Source organism: Vicugna pacos, chromosome 6 (genome assembly GCF_048564905.1).
Source record: "Vicugna pacos chromosome 6, VicPac4, whole genome shotgun sequence".
Taxonomy (NCBI): Eukaryota; Metazoa; Chordata; class Mammalia; order Artiodactyla; family Camelidae; genus Vicugna; species Vicugna pacos.
In genome coordinates this window covers 4,145,157-4,160,322 of record NC_132992.1, presented here as the reverse complement: position 1 = coordinate 4,160,322, position 15,166 = coordinate 4,145,157, and the positions used below count along the sequence as shown (strand labels likewise).

The 15,166-nt window shown below is 53.7% G+C and overlaps 1 protein-coding gene across 3 annotated transcripts in view; it reads right to left on the bottom strand.

The window, feature by feature from the left end:
- IGDCC4 (immunoglobulin superfamily DCC subclass member 4) overlaps positions 1-14,006 on the bottom strand; it is a 36,306-nt gene extending 22,300 nt beyond the window's left edge. For 2 of the 3 annotated variants that reach the window (XM_072962217.1, XM_072962218.1), the window contains exons 1-3: positions 13,721-13,849; positions 4,407-4,757; positions 3,562-3,703 (exon numbers count right to left, since the gene is read on the bottom strand). In XM_072962217.1, the coding sequence (XP_072818318.1) occupies positions 3,562-3,703; positions 4,407-4,757; positions 13,721-13,790 (563 nt within the window). In that variant the 5' untranslated portion in view covers positions 13,791-13,849. Of the gene's footprint in view, positions 1-3,561; positions 3,704-4,406; positions 4,758-13,720 lie in introns of all 3 variants that reach the window. The other variant, XM_072962216.1, reaches the window with a different exon arrangement.
- Between the last annotated feature and the right edge of the window lie 1,160 nt (positions 14,007-15,166).

The following is a 15,166-nucleotide window of genomic DNA, read 5'->3' as shown; positions in this document are numbered from 1 at the left end:
ACTGGTATATTTTATCATTTAAAAACGAATTCGAATTTCACATAAAACAAAATAGCTCCTTAGAGAATGAAAAGCAACCTTTGTCTAAAAGGAAGGGATCATTCTCTTTCTAAGCCTGAGCTTAAGTCTGCTGCCCCTACCCCTCAAATGGCCACTTGGACCCAGGGATTCAAGAACACAGAAGAAATGACAGCTGCCCTGAATTTCTGGAGGCCCAAGGAGCCTCCACCCTAAGCTGTTCGGAGATCCACCCAGGGGAAAAAGCGACACTAGCTGAGGGTCACATGAGGTTGACAGACACGATGGGCCCTGGGAGATGAGTAGGACAGAACACTGGACTAGGGAGCCTGGAGTAATTAAATCCATTAGTGCTGTGGTTTTAAAGCGTGAGTGAATGGTGACAATAAAATGATTTCAAGTGAATCCAGACACACATTTTTATTCCTGCAGCTATACATTTCTTTGTTATGGCGAGCTTCTATTTATGGTCAGTGTTGCTGGTTTTCCATTTTATTGCAGTGAGATAATATTCCTTTTCAGTATGTGTTAAAGTTCCAAAAGAGAGAGCTGATTTAAAGAAATGTATTAAGTAAGTGATGGTATAAATGGCTCAGGGGTGGCCAAAATTACGAAGGGGGTTTGTGAATGCCTGGGATTTGGGAAACACTGCCCTCACTGATTACCGGTTCCTGTGGAAGAAAAATTATCCCCTATCATTAGAAATTAGTACAAGTATCAGGCAATTGCCTCAGGGTCTAGCCTTTACCATAAATTCTCAAAATATGCCCCTAGACCCTGACAGAGTGTGTTTATTAACTGCACATGTGCACGGCCTCCACCGAGGCAAATGGTCTCCTTCAAACCACTGGGCTGAGTTTATGAATAGCATATTTGTACGCGAACTATATCTGGGCATGTGTAAAAATACATACCTTGGGCATAATCAAGCTGCTGTTTTAGATATTTCTTTATTTCCCCCACACAATGTGCCGGGACATGTGAGCCCAGCTTATTTATAGTTGAGGATCACTTTTCAGAGGACTTGGGGGCAAACACTCCCAGAGCCCAGGAACTGGCAGCTCCAGCCTCCTGGGAGAGGCCTGTGGAGTCTTGGGATGATGCCTGAATTAGATGTTGGGAGGTGAAGGAACTCTGCTGTTTGCTGAGAAGCTCTGGGGAAGTTCTCTGCTCTGAGCCATGGCTGGACCACCTGATCTCTAAGCCCACCTGCAGCAGGAACTTCTTCAGACCCTGCAGCTCCCCCACCCCAACCAAATCACGAGGCTCCTGTGTCATCCACACCGGGGCTCCGGTGTCCGACACTCTCGCACTAGCTGTGTGACCTGGGGCAAGTGACTTCTGTCTCTGATCCTCAATTTCCTCATTAACAATCCAGATCACCACAGTCATAAGTAGAGACCTGGAAGGATGTTCCTTATGTGTGAAGTGAAAAAGAAGTAAAAGCTGCAACGTAACTCCATTTCTGTCTTTTTTAAAAAAGTGATTGAAAAAAAAACCCCAGTATTTACAATATAATCCCGATTTTTAAAGAGAATATTTATAAACACACAGGGGAAAAGTCCAAGGGACAGACATCAGAACTAACAGAGGCTTTCTATGGGTGATAGGACGACGAGGCATTTTTGTTTCTTTTTTGTGTGTGTTTATATGAATTTGAAAACTGCTTCTACTAGGAATATAAACTAAAAGCAATTAGAGAAAATATGGAAAATGAGGAATGCTTATCTTGAAGGATGATGGGAAGGATTAAGTGAGAAAACACTGCTCTCATTAAGTGGAGCCTCTTGTGGCTTTTAACACAGGGAGAGTTTCCTGCTCTCTCCCACCCTCTCAGGGGGCTGCGGAGTAGGTGTCACCCGGCAACCGCCAGAAAGCACCCACAGAACAGTGCTGAGAGGCCGCACGTTTGGAAAGCACAGAGCTTAAAATGTCAGCATTAGGAAGGCTGGGTTAGCATTCCCACGGTCCCCTGCCTAGAATGCTCATTCCTGGGATGTTAACAGGGTTCCTGGAAGAGGGGCTCTGGGCAAAGGAATCTAGGAAGTGCTTGGTTAAACAAGTTAAACAGGTTTTTGTTCAGTACAGGGCTTCTCAGGGCCTTGTTAATTCCAAAGGGCAGCTGTATAGTATACCAGAAATTGACACATTGTAACTGATTATACTTCAATTTAAAAAAAGGGTGGGGGGATTTATAGGCAGTTTCCTGATCTTATTTGACCATGGAATACTTTTTTTTCAAGAGTTACCTTTTGGGATGAACGTTCTACAAAGAACACACTTTGGAAACCATGATCTAGTCCAACCCTTTAATTTTTTTTCCCCCTTTAATTTTCTAGATGGGGAGAATGAAGCTGAGTAAGCAGTGACTTGCAGAGGGCCAGTGGGGCTGCCTGATCACCAAAGTCAACAGGGTTAAATGTCCTGACCTCTTACTTCTTCCTCCTTCAAAACTGTGGCAGAGCTATGTCCTGGGGCTTTTCTATCTACAAGTTTCTCTTACACTTTCACCCCTACCCAGACATGGGCAAAAGTCAGAGAAGCTGGGACACTCAGTATGCTGAAGACAGGTCAGTTCCAGGGCAGGGAGATCTGGAAACCAGCGTTTCTGAGCCTAAGGAAACCCACCTCCACCAGGAAAGGAGAGAGCGAGCTGGTAATACAGCTGGAGAGATGCAGGGGGACGACTGACTGCAGGGTGGCTGGGAGAGGCCTTTGGAGCCACATTTCCAAAGATGTATGAATTCCTGGGGTGGCAACCGAGTCATGAGACCAATTCTGAGAGCACAGATGCAAAGGAGCCTTATGCTTTCTGGACATGCTGCATGTACATCTGGGCCTGCCCAGGGGGCGGCACTAGGGATCAGGTCCTGGGTCTAGCCTCTGCTTCTCTTTAGCCCTAGAAGTGCTTCTCAGGGATGGCCCCATTGCCTTTCTGGGGAGAGGGGAGCGTGAAACAGGAAGGACCTCCACAACCCATTTATCAGATGCTGCACTTTATTGGATAGAACCGAGAAAGGAAGAGAAGTTATCCACTTAGGGTAGAAACTCCAGAGAAACCTGCAAAGAGAAACGCTCCCAGCAGCCTCTGGGGACCTGAACGAACAACGAATATTCTGCCAATTGCTCACCACGTGGCCTTGGATAAAGCACAGCCCCTCTCTGGCCTTCGGTCTCTTTCTCAATAAAGAGGTGGTTGGACTACAATGGTCAGGTGCTGAAGGATTCAATCACTACTCTCTACCCAAGCCCTGTAGCTTGGTGGGTGGCATTCCTCCCAGGGAGCAAAAACTTCTTGTCTAACTTCTCTTTGGGACCAGAAATGAGCTGAGCGTCAGTGGGTGGTTGGCTCCTAAGTCAGGTGGTCTTAAAAGGCAAAGAGCTTTTGAGCAGCAGCCCTCCATGTGATTCTAATAAAGTCTTTGCAGGAATTAAAAAACAAAAAAGGCAATGGAGCAAATAGAGCCACCCTGACTCTAAGAACCCCAGCCCTCTCTGCCTGCACCCTGGGACCTATACCCCACTCCCCAGCAGGACACTCACCGAGGCTCCTCAGGCACTGTCACCTGGTCCTTCTCCCAAGTAATGACGGGTGCTGGCAGCCCTTCAATGTGGCACTGAAACCGAGCGGTCCCGTTCTCCTCCACCGTCTGAGACTCCGGGTGCAGAGAGAAGCCCGCGAGTGCTGGGGATGGGGACAGTGAGAAAGGGTGGGGACAGGAGAAGAACACGAGAAAGGGAGGCCACAGTGAGCATAGACGGTGAAGCACGCACCCAAACACGGACACACAGACAGAGAAACACAGGGTAACAGAAACACAAGCAGAGCAAATTCAGATCGACAGAGACACAGTTGGAAAGAGGCGGTCGGAGGAAAAGTGGTGATGACTGGTCAGGTGCTGCGGGCAGAATGAATTTCAAAGTCCCCCTGCCTTACACCACCATATGGTCAGACTCCAGTAAGGTACACATTTCTTCCGGCCCCCAAATTATTTCATGGTGATCTGTGCCTTCCCAGAGCCCCTCAAGGGGTGGGCTGGACAAGGCAGCTCGGCTCCACATGCTCCACCTGCTATGGGAGTGGGGAGAACCTTTGTGCCCCTGACACTCTTACCAGCCTCTCTGGCAGGCTTCCTGGAGGAGAGCACAAGTCTGGACTCTCGAACTCACAGGGAGAGAAAAGGAGGAGGAAGAGGGGAGCAGGGAAGAATTGGGACTACTGAACAGTGAGGCAGACCATACCAGGAAGGGACCCACTGAGCAGGCTGGGAGGCAGGGAAAGGGGGAGTGGCTCAGAGACAAGCCTCTGTGCAAGTAACTAGCAGCGGACCCCACCTCCCACACCCCAGATCTCGTGGGTCTCAGCTCATCCCAGATACGGCACTTACTGGCAAGCTTGACGACCGCCGCCTGGCTGGCCACCACTCCTAGGGGCCCTCGGGCCAGGCAGGAATAGCTGCCCTCAATGACCTCTGGGGCTCCAGGGGCTGGCTCGTCACTACCTTCGGGGGCTGGCAGCTGGGACAACCACAGGGAGCCACTGGGTAGCAGGCGGAGGTGGTCGTGCTCAGGCAGGGCGCCCCCATCCTTGCTCCACGTGACGCTGGTGGGGGGTCCGGCTGCAGCCACCCCCAGACTGCACTCCAGCACCGCAGCTTGCTCTGGGCCCAGGATCACTTGCAGCGGCCCTGCTCCACAGCTCAGCAACACGACCGTCTCCCGGGGCAACGGCTGCTCCCCTGTGTAGAGGAGGGGGCACCAGGGCCATCAGTGTGTGTCCTCCCACCTCCCACAGCCTCCAGCTCCCGAGTCACCCACCCCAGGGAGTTGGGACAAACTGTAGAGAAAGATGTCTCATGGAAAGACCTGTGTCAGGATCCTGGCTCTACCCCTTACAAATTGATCTCGGGCCAATGGCTGCACTGCGCGCCCATCCTCCCCCACTGCTCAACTTCCTCATCCACAAAATATCACAGTTCTTAGCAAAAAGTAGACACAACCCAAATGCCCAGTTACCTGAAGAATGGGTAAATATATTACTCTGCCATCAAAAGAAATGAAGTACTGATACTTGCTATAATGTGGAAAGACCTTGAAACTTTAATGCAAAATGAAAGAAGCCAGTTACGAAATGCCACATATTGCATGATCTCATTTCTGTGAAATGTCCAGAATAGGCAAATCCATAGAGACAGAAAGTAGATTAATGGTTGCCAGGAACAGGGGAGAGGGAAGAATGAGGAGCGATGATGGCTAAGGGATCTGAGGTTTCTTTTTTGGGTGATGAAATATTCTAGAATTAGAGAGTGGGGATGGTTGCACAACCTTGTGAATGTACTGAAAACCACTGATTTGTACACTTTAAATGGTGACTTTTGCAGTATGTGAATTGTATCTCAGTTTAAAAAGACACAGTCGTTCCTTCATCAGGGTGAGCATTAAATGAGCTGCTGTGCGGGAAAGGAGTGCAACAGAGGGGTGGCCGGGGCTCGGTAATGTCACCCCCTCTCCTGGAATCTTACAGATCTCTCTCGACCGACCGCTATTACCCCGCCCACTTCTGCCCCAGGGACTGGAGGAGGTAAGCACTCCTTTCCGCAGCTGATTCCCCCAGAGCCACGCAGCAAGCCAGTGCCAGAACCCAGTCCCCTGACCCTCTCCAGATGCCCCAGAAGAGCCTGCAGCTCCAACACTGCCCTGGCCCCAAAGGGAAGAGCAGGGGAACAACAGAGGAAGGGAACGCCATCCCGGCGTCAAGGCAAAAACACACAGATATCAATGTTTATTATTTTAACCAACATTTCAGCAAGGCCCGGTGACCGCTATTCAGAGAGAAATGGTTGGTTCCCCAAGTTGTATCTCCCAGAAGGCTGACCTGCTGCCTCCCTGTCCCACCAAAGCTCAGTGGCCCAAGGTCTCCTCTAATCCTTTGACCTGACACCATGCTTAAAGGCAATTGTGTGTCTGAGAGTGAGCCAGGGATAGAGGTAAAGACAATGGCCCACACTCATTTTTAGGCAGGCATGAGTGACAGAGCTCCCCAAGGGTTAGGGAATCTGGCGACCCTCAGGTCTAGACCTGACTGTCACAGTCTAGCTGTGTGGCCTTGGGCCAGTCACTTCCCCATCCGGGCTCTAGTTTATTCAAACGTAGCAGGTGAGGTCTGAGAGTCTATGATGTTAGGGTTATTCCGTGAACCGGACACACTCATTCCTGAACAAATACAGATCATCCAGACACAAAACTACAGACAACTTTCCACACCTGAACATGTGCACCCCAATCTCTGCCACACTCGTCAACACCTGGACACAACATATATGGCAACACTTAGAACCTGTGTCTGTCCCCAGGCCCTCTTCCCACCACCCCTAAAGGGGTACAAGACGGAGAAGCAAAGAGAAATCCTGACTGGATAAGATAAGGAGGCTGGGCTCTGACACTGCAGTGTGAAGGACAGACAGACAGAAGGGGCCTGAACAGGCCTCTGTCTCTCTTTCTTTTTGGGGGAGGTTGGTAGTTTGGATTGTTTGTTTATTTATTCAAATGGCGGTACTGGGGATTGAACCCAGGACCTCGGGTATGCTGAGCACGCGCTCTATCACTGAGCTCTACCCTCCCCCACTGCCTTTCTTAATATGTCAGAAAGGCTCTGCTCACACCTCCAACTACACAACTGGGCTCAGCCTCACTGATGGGTGCAGTGAGGAGAAGGCAGCCCTTCCCTCACCCGGTTTCCATTCTAATTTGGGAAACCAAACCGGCACTTGCATCACTGAGGGCCACTTGCTGCGGTGGAGAGAGCATTTGACCTTGGGGCAGAAGATCTAGGTTCCAGTCTTGCTGCTCCACCTGCCAGCTATGTGACAAGCCACTCAACCTCTCTGGGCCTCAGTTTCCGCATCTGTAAAGTAGAGGTGATAGTATGGAGCCCGTGAGGATTAAACAAGATGATGTATGCTAGGACTCCAGCCCAGAGCCTAACGGGCATCAGTCAAGAGATGGGAGCTCATGCTTTAAAGGCACTTCATAAACTGGAAGGGGATGCATAAATGCTAATCATTATTCTTAACATCCAGTTCCTTCTATCTTTGAGGCCCTCGATTCTGATGCAAACACGGTAGGGGGAAGGCCAGCCCGGGCTCTCAGCCCAGAGGCTTCCAATTGCCCTGTTCCAGCCAGTGAGCAGTCGGTTTGAGTTTCAGGGGGAGAAAAGCCCCACATGACACGAATCCCTGAGCCCTCCAGCAGCCTCCCTGCCCCCCAAAGCACGTCCGGGGCTTGGAAAATCCCCCGCCGTGCAGAACAAACAATGTGAACAGTTGGGGCCCGAGCAGCTGCCGGGTCTGTCAGCAGCCTGGGCTCGGGCGCGGGCAGGACGGCGGCCAGAGGGGCCGCGGCTGGCTGGGGAGCCCAGAGGAGGCTCCGATTCCCTTCCTGAATATTCATAGATCAGCAGATGTCTGGCTGCCCCACCTCGGAGGAGCTCAGCACCCAACAAGGCAAGGAGGGATGGGAAACCAACAGGGATGGAGAAGTGGGGAGAAACCGGGGTCCCCCCGAGAGTACAAGGCTGTGCCGAGAGTACAAGCCGCCCACGTCGACGGAAATGGACACGGAGCCTAAGATTCCTCATTTTATAGATGGGGACACAGAGGCCCAGAAAGGGGCGGTGGCCGGGGGGGGGGGTCCTCAACTCTCTGCGAGACAGTCTCGGGAAACTGTCTTTCTTTGACATCCTGGGGATGAACCCAGCATTGAGGAGACAGTTGCTCCCCAGTAAGAGGGTTCTCTCTGCCTCAGTGCCCAATGCACCTTCTGTGCCCGGGACGTGCATTTCCAGGGGCTTCGCTCAGGTGCCGCGTCCTTCCATGAAGCTGCCCCCACCTCCCCTGGGGGGAAGTTTCTCCCTGAGTCTCACATCATGGAGCCATCCTTCCTTTCGCCTACACAGACAGCGGGATGGGGTGGGACAGACAAGCCCTGGCCTGGAGTCAGAGTCCTGGGCGCATCACGTGTTGTACGACCTTGGGTCCGACTTCCTCCTTTCAGCCTCGGTTTCCCCAGCCTTAAAATGAAGAGTTGCCACATTTCTCCTTTTAACCAAAATTCTCCCAGCAGCAGAGGAGAGCATGCTCAGGAGGCTTGCTGACTGCCTGAAATGTACTTATTTTTTAAACCTTTGGCACATTTTGCGTTCTGCTCCGTTACACACCCACGTTTGTTTTCATCTAAATGTGGTCCCTTCACCGCCAAATCTTCTCGTAAAGGTGATGCTCTGGGGAGTGGGCCATGCTTGCCCCATGGTTTCGTGGCCACCCCTCTCCTGCCACCCCCAGCTCTCTGCCCCCAAGCACCCCCATGAGTACCTCTCAGTTCTCCCTGTCCGGACTGGGGCGGACACACCGCACACCTGCTGCTGGCCAGCTTTCGGCCTTGAGGGGCCCTCCCTCTCCCACAACCCCTTCTCCTCAGTCTCCTCGGTGGGACTCTGCCAGAGACACAGAGCTTCTCTGCTTGGGAGCCCCACAGCCATCTCTCAATCTGCTTTCTCTGACAGATTATTTTACCCAATTACAGGATAAATTAGATTTTACGAGGCCAACTGGAACCCAGACAGAAAGGAGATTCACTGCTGAGCCCTGGGGCCAGCTCAATGCTGCTTCTTCGGATTAGTGGGAGCCTGGCATTAGCCAGGATTCCATTCTTCAATGAACTCTCTGGAAAGAGGCTGGGGGTAGGGGTGGGGGACGAAGCAAAGAGGCCTCCTTCATTAAGCCGAGAACTTGCTGCAAACATCAGTGCCTTGTCACTTTTGAATTTCAGGGCCCAACAGATTTATAACTTGTCTTCGGTCAGCAAGGGCAAATCCTCCATGACACCATCACCTCTCTCTTCTCCCAGGAGACACAAGTTTCTTCCAGAAACCTCCCTCCCTGCCCCCGACCTTGGCCACCTCCCTTACCACACACTAAGCCCCGCCCATAACAGCTGGAAGGAGAGCTTGGGACGGTTGCCTGGGACACAGGGAAGGCAGCATTGCCTTCATCTGTGATCCTGAGGAGACAGGCTCAGCCTCAGCGGACTTGACAGGAAAGCCACACTCAGCCTGCCTCCCTCCTGTTCTCCGTGACCCTGTGTCCCCACCGGGCCACACCACTTCCCGTTCTCTGAAAGCACACTGTTGTTCCATGCGCCTTGCTCATGCTGCCCTCTCGCCCCTCAATGGCTCTGCCATCCCGGGGTCTGATTAAGATGCCTCCCCTTTTTCTGCCCCATGGGACCCAGGCACCTGGGTCACTGCAGTTAGCGCGCTAGATTTTTGGTTTGCCTTTCTCCCCATGGGGCAACAAGCTGGAGGTTATTGTTCTAGTCAGCATTACCTAAAACAGTGCCTGGTACATAGCAGGTGCTCAATAAGCATTCCTTGAACAGATGAGTGGACATGTGAAGACGCACTCAAAAAGAGAAGACACATAGCTCCTTATGCTTTTCCGAGCGTCAATTTCCTTATCCGTAAAAATTATAGGACTCCCTTCAGGGCTAGGTATGACATGAATAATACACATGGAAACCTAGCATACGATGTGGCACCTATTAGATACCTAACAAAATCCTTAAAAAGCATCGAGACAGAACAGCAAACTCACAATGAAAGAAATTCTGTACTAAAACATTGCCGGGACTGGGGAGCACTCTACATCACCTCTTCTCCTGCCGCGTGGGTAGTATGATTAAAAATACCTTCCTCCTGTGACCACCTTTTTCTCCTTTATGCTCCACTCACTTGCCAGAGTTCCGTCCTCCAAACTATGTGACAAGGTAATTGAGCCCCTTATGGAACCATCTGGAAGTCTTGGCTCTGCACCAGCTTGTGTGCTCAGGCCTGCACTTGAGAGAGGGCTTACTGAGCCTCTGCTTCCCGGACCCCAGCAACCCCACATCCCCTCAAATCCAGAGGATGCCTCGGCCTCAGCGGTGAGGCAGTAGTTGGTGGCAGCCAGCCAGCCCCAGGGACAAGGATTCCACTTCTCTGCATGTCAGGCCCAGAACATTCTCTCTCTGGTTTTCTTCTCTCCCTCCAACTGTCATCACCGCCACCTCCCACCCCGACCAGTGGGACTGGGGTCCTCCCCCATCAGAGCCATTCCTCCTCCTCCTTTCCACCAACCCACAGAGCTAGGAGCCCCCAGGCCTGCTTGGCAATGACATCTGTTCTGCATCTGGAATTCTGTGTCAAGTCTGGTTGCTGCACCTCAGAAACAGTGGAGGCAGAACAGGAGGCAGCGGGTGGGGATGGGTGGAGGAGAGTGGATTCCAGAGCCCAGGCCCAGACACACCAACTGAGGGGGGCCAAGCCCAGAGTTGCTGATAATTTCTCATGTGAGGGGGACGGGTGCAGAGGCTGCGCTTGGGCTTATGTGCACCAAATCCTGGGAAAGTGTGGCTGCTCCAAGAGCCAGGAGACTGGTTCCAGCCCCAGTTGAGTCCCCATCCATGTAACTTTGGGAAGTCTCTCGGTTTTCTCATCTGTAAAATGGGTGCATTAAATTATTTCTAAGTTCCCTTCAGTGCTGACATTCAGTGAAGCTAATTGTGAGACTGCTCAACTGGAAACAATATATCTTTAGCAAAAAAGAAAGAAAATGCTAATTTACACATACTATATATAACTGGACAATGAAAATACATCCAGGATCAATGAAGGTTTAGATAACTTCCAGAGAAGATTCACTATTAAGAAAAATCTTATCCAGATGTTTGACCTGGTTCCTAACCTCTAAGATGAGGTCAGAGAGGGCCATCCCAACACCCCGATTGACTGAGGTTGGCTTCTGATCCTGATTGACGGGCTGGGGGCGGGGAGTTTCCTGGTGAGGAGAAAGTGGCTCTTCTGTTCTTGGAGCCCCTGTGTTACTGACCTCTGGCATCACCACCCCCTGAAATTCTGACTGGGTGGAAGGGAGAGCCCCACTTCTTGCCTGTGGTAAAAACAAAGAACTTGGCATCCCACACAACCCCAGATCGAGCTCCATTTCCATACAACATCTCCCCAGTTCCCAAGCCCTGATCTACGAACAGTGTTCAGGAGAGACAGGCAGTCACTGTCTTGACTCTGACACCAGTCCTTCATTTTGCCATGCTGAGGCTGCTGCAGTGCCTATTGGTTTTGACTTCTCTCTCCCTCACTCCCTATAAACTCAGTCTATTCTCAAGTCCTACTGATTCTACTTCCTAAATATCTCTAGCATCCAGCTACTCTGGTCATCCCAACTGCCACTACTTCAGGTGCCACCATCCCCTCTTCTTCATTACTATCACAGCCTCCCAAGAAGCTGCAGCTTCCGCCTCCAGCCTGCTCGATCATTTTCCAGACTGGCTGGAGTGAGCAGATACAAAGCTGATCTTAACATTCTCTAAGGGCTCGTGGGTGCTCTCAGGCCAGAAGTCTTGGTGAAGCTTACAAGGCCCTTCGTGAGTTGGGTCCAGCCCCCATCTGAAGCCTTCTCTCTTGACATTCCGTGGCCCCTGTCCCATTCCTCCCCAACCTGCCCCACCCATGTGCCTCGTGCCTTAAACTCCAGCCAGAGTTAGCTTCATTCAGTGGTCTGAACTAAGTCACCTCTGAGTGTCTGCACATGCTGTTCTCTGCAGAAAACTCTCCCCATCATCACTCTCCTGCAGGGCTAACTGACCCTCTGCATTGAGCTCTGTTATTCATCACTTTCTGGAGGAACACTTTCCTGACCTTTCTGGACCACATGTCAGTCTTCTCCTTGTTTACTGTATTCCAGGCACCAGTCACATGCTAGCCAAAAGGGGTACTCAGTAAATATTTGTTGAATGAATGAATAAACGACCTCCATCCAGATCAGGGTGGCTTAGTCAAAACTCTCTAGTTTCCCCCAGAACTGATGACCTTTGCACACTCAAAGGGTGTGGGGCCGAGGGCCATCATACTTGCTTCAGCCATGCACACTGCTGCCACGGGAGCCCCAGCTCGAGCCCTGCCCCTGCCTTGTACACTGGGGAGCAGGAGGAGGCCAGATCACCGAGGCAAACGGAGCCCCTCGCAGGAGGCCCCACCACCGGTATTCCAGAATGCTCCAGCGAGTGCAGTTCCCAGCCACGATTCCGCTTTGCTGGGTGACCCGAACGTGATCCCGGAGCTCTTAGAAGAGCAGAGGAGGGTGGGCACAACTACTCCTTAATCCCCTGGCCTCCGGGAGGACAGACGCCTCTCTGGCACCTCCCCGCCCCCTCCACCTGACGACCTCAGGCCCCCTACTCCCCTAGCCGAGCTGCCAGGACCCTGCCCCCAGGCGGCCTCCAGCCGGGTCCGCAGTTAGGTCTGGAAAGGGGCGTGTCTTTGTAGGGAGGGAAGAGGTCCGAGTGCTTCCTGACACTTTCCCACCCGCTGCTTGGGTTTCCTGGTGATGGGCCTGGGGCCGGCCTGGCGGAGGCTCCTTTCCCCCTCCACCGTCCTTGCCTCCCTCCCACGTGGCCTGGCTGAGTCTCTCTGGAAAGCCGCAGCAGCTGGAGAGAAATCCCCCTCCCCACCCCCACCTCCAAGTCCCTCCCCGACTAGCCCCGGACACATCCTCAGCTCCCCCCTCCGCAGGGAAGGCAAGAACTAGGCGAACAAAGCGGGCAGCCCATCCCCCTCCCCAGCCATACCACCCACCTTCCCCATGGGCCGCCCCCAAACGCACTCAGCACAGAAAGCGAGAGAGCTGGGGTGGAAGGAGCCCTAGGCATAGGCACTCGGTTCGCCGTCACCCCAACCCCACCCCTTTCTCCAGCGAGGACAACTCTGACTCTTACCCACCCCCCTCTCCACCCCGCAGAGAGTTAGGGGGCTGAAGGAGGCCTTGCAGACCTGGTCAACACTTCCCTGATCTGCCCCAGTAGGGGTGAGGCAGGACTGAGTGACACGCGTCCCATCCTGAGAGCGAGTGTTGGACACGTTCACGAAAGCAACTGGTTTTCTACCTCCTCCCCCAGCCCACTCCAGGCCTCGGGTTTGGGGGAGCCACACTCCCCTGGCCACCCCCAGCCCCCACCCCTGGGCCCAATCAGCCTCAGGGACCACACCCACCGGACAAAGTTGACTATTTTATCACGACTACCCCTAGTCAATCCGGAATCTGCTCAGTACCCCTACCATGTGCAAGGACACCCCCCAAAAGCCAAGGCCAAATATTAGCTCAGCTCTATAGACACAATTACACACTCTCCCGACACACAAATGGTGGTGCAGACGCACCCCCCCACCCCTCCTTTTTCACACACACTCCTAACCCGGAGGCACGCGCGGGCAAGACAGAGACCGCCCGGCGCGAGCCACCAGCACCGCAGCCACGGCCCGCGATGCCACGCCGCGACCGGGCACGCACTGCGGACACGTACGACCCCTCCCCACCCTCTGAACACGCGCGCGCACACACACTCATTTCAGACTCCGAAAACCAAGGACACACACCCCCTGCGGACAAGTACGCGCCGCAATCGCCCCCCTGGCCGCGTCTCGCAGACGCCTGAGCGTAGGCATCGCAGGCGCTAGACCGCTCAGCCCGCCCCATGGCCCTGGCACTTGCTCGGGGACCCGGGACGCGCTGCCCCGCAGCCCGGCGCAGCCCGGGGCGCGGACGCACTGACACCCCGCAGCCGCTCCCGCCGCTGCCGCGGCGCCCGCCCTTACCGCGCGCGGCCAGCAGGCAGAAGGTCAGTGCGATGAGCTCGCCGCCGCGGCCAGCGTCCCCCAGCGCCATGGGGCCGGGCCCGGGCCGCCGCCGCCGCCGCCTCCCCGCGCCTCGGCCGCCGCCGCCGCCGCCGCCGCCGGGGGAGGGCGCGCCGGGCGTCAGTGGCCCGGGGAGGCGCGGCGCCGCGGGCGGGGGCGCGGCCTCGGGGGCCCGGGCCCGAGCGGGGGCCGGCGCGGGGGCCGGGGCCGGGGCCGCCGCCTCGCCCGCCCCTCCATCGCCATCTTGGGCGAGCAGCCCGGGCGGGGGCGCCTGGCGAGTGCGGCCGGTCAGGCCCCGCCGGGGACCCGGGCCCGCTCCCCCTGACCTGCGCGCGTGGAGGCTCAGCTCTGCCTGGGTCTGCGCCTCTGCGCCTCACTCTCACCGGGTCGCTTTGGGCCCCCCACTTGGACAACTTGTTTTTGGGTCTGTCTGTTCGTCTGCCTGACTCTGGGCCTCCGGGTCTCTTTCTGCCTCAGTGTCTCTGTTTCTTTTCTGTGCTGCTGCCTCAGGGTCTCCTCCATCTCGGTTCCAGGCTGCTGGGAGGCAGATTCAAAGTCTCGGTCTCTGTCTTGATTACCTCGTCTTGCTATTTGAGCCAGTCCATTCCAGACCAGGTCCGGCCTGAATCCCTTAGCTCGTCCACATGCTGCACCAGCAGACCCTGGACAGACTGAGGGCATGACAGTTCCCTCCTCATCCTCATTTCCATTGCCACTGCAAGCTGATGGCTTCTCTTGACCTCCTTTTTTTGCACTCGGATAACCAGCCCAGGCAGGGCATGTACTCTACCACTGCCACACTCAGACCTCTCTGCACCCTTGGGAGAGACAAGGAAGGTTTGATTGCTCCAATTTTACATGCAGGGAAACTGAGGCTGCAGGCGGTGAAGTGACTTGCTTAAGGACATGAGGCTACGGAGCAGCAGGTGAAGAACTCTGGTTTTCTGACTCCAGAAGGTCATTTCCCACTCATTTTTCAACTGTGTTTTCTCTGTCCTAGCCAGACTGTCTCAGTATCCCACACTCATTTCTTTTTCTAAAGCCAGGCTTTTTCTAATAGTCAGGCTAAGGTAGGGAGAGGAGTACAGAATGACCAGGATGCCATGGTTCTTCATTCTGTGTCTCTAGTGTTCCCAAGACTTACAGCTATTTTGTCTCTGTACCTAATAAGTACCTTACCCATCTGTTGCTAGCTAACCCTTAATAATGATATGCACTCTGCAGGTCTAATTGGATCTGGGATTTATTCATTCCTTGCCAGTTCCATCAGCAGCATTTGACTTGAGCCCATCACTCGTCGTTTCTCTTAGTGATCTCATCTGGTCATTGGGGCTTTAAATTATATCTTTATACTGAAGATGCCCACAATTTATATCTCCAGCCTGGAACATCTCTCCTGAACTCCTG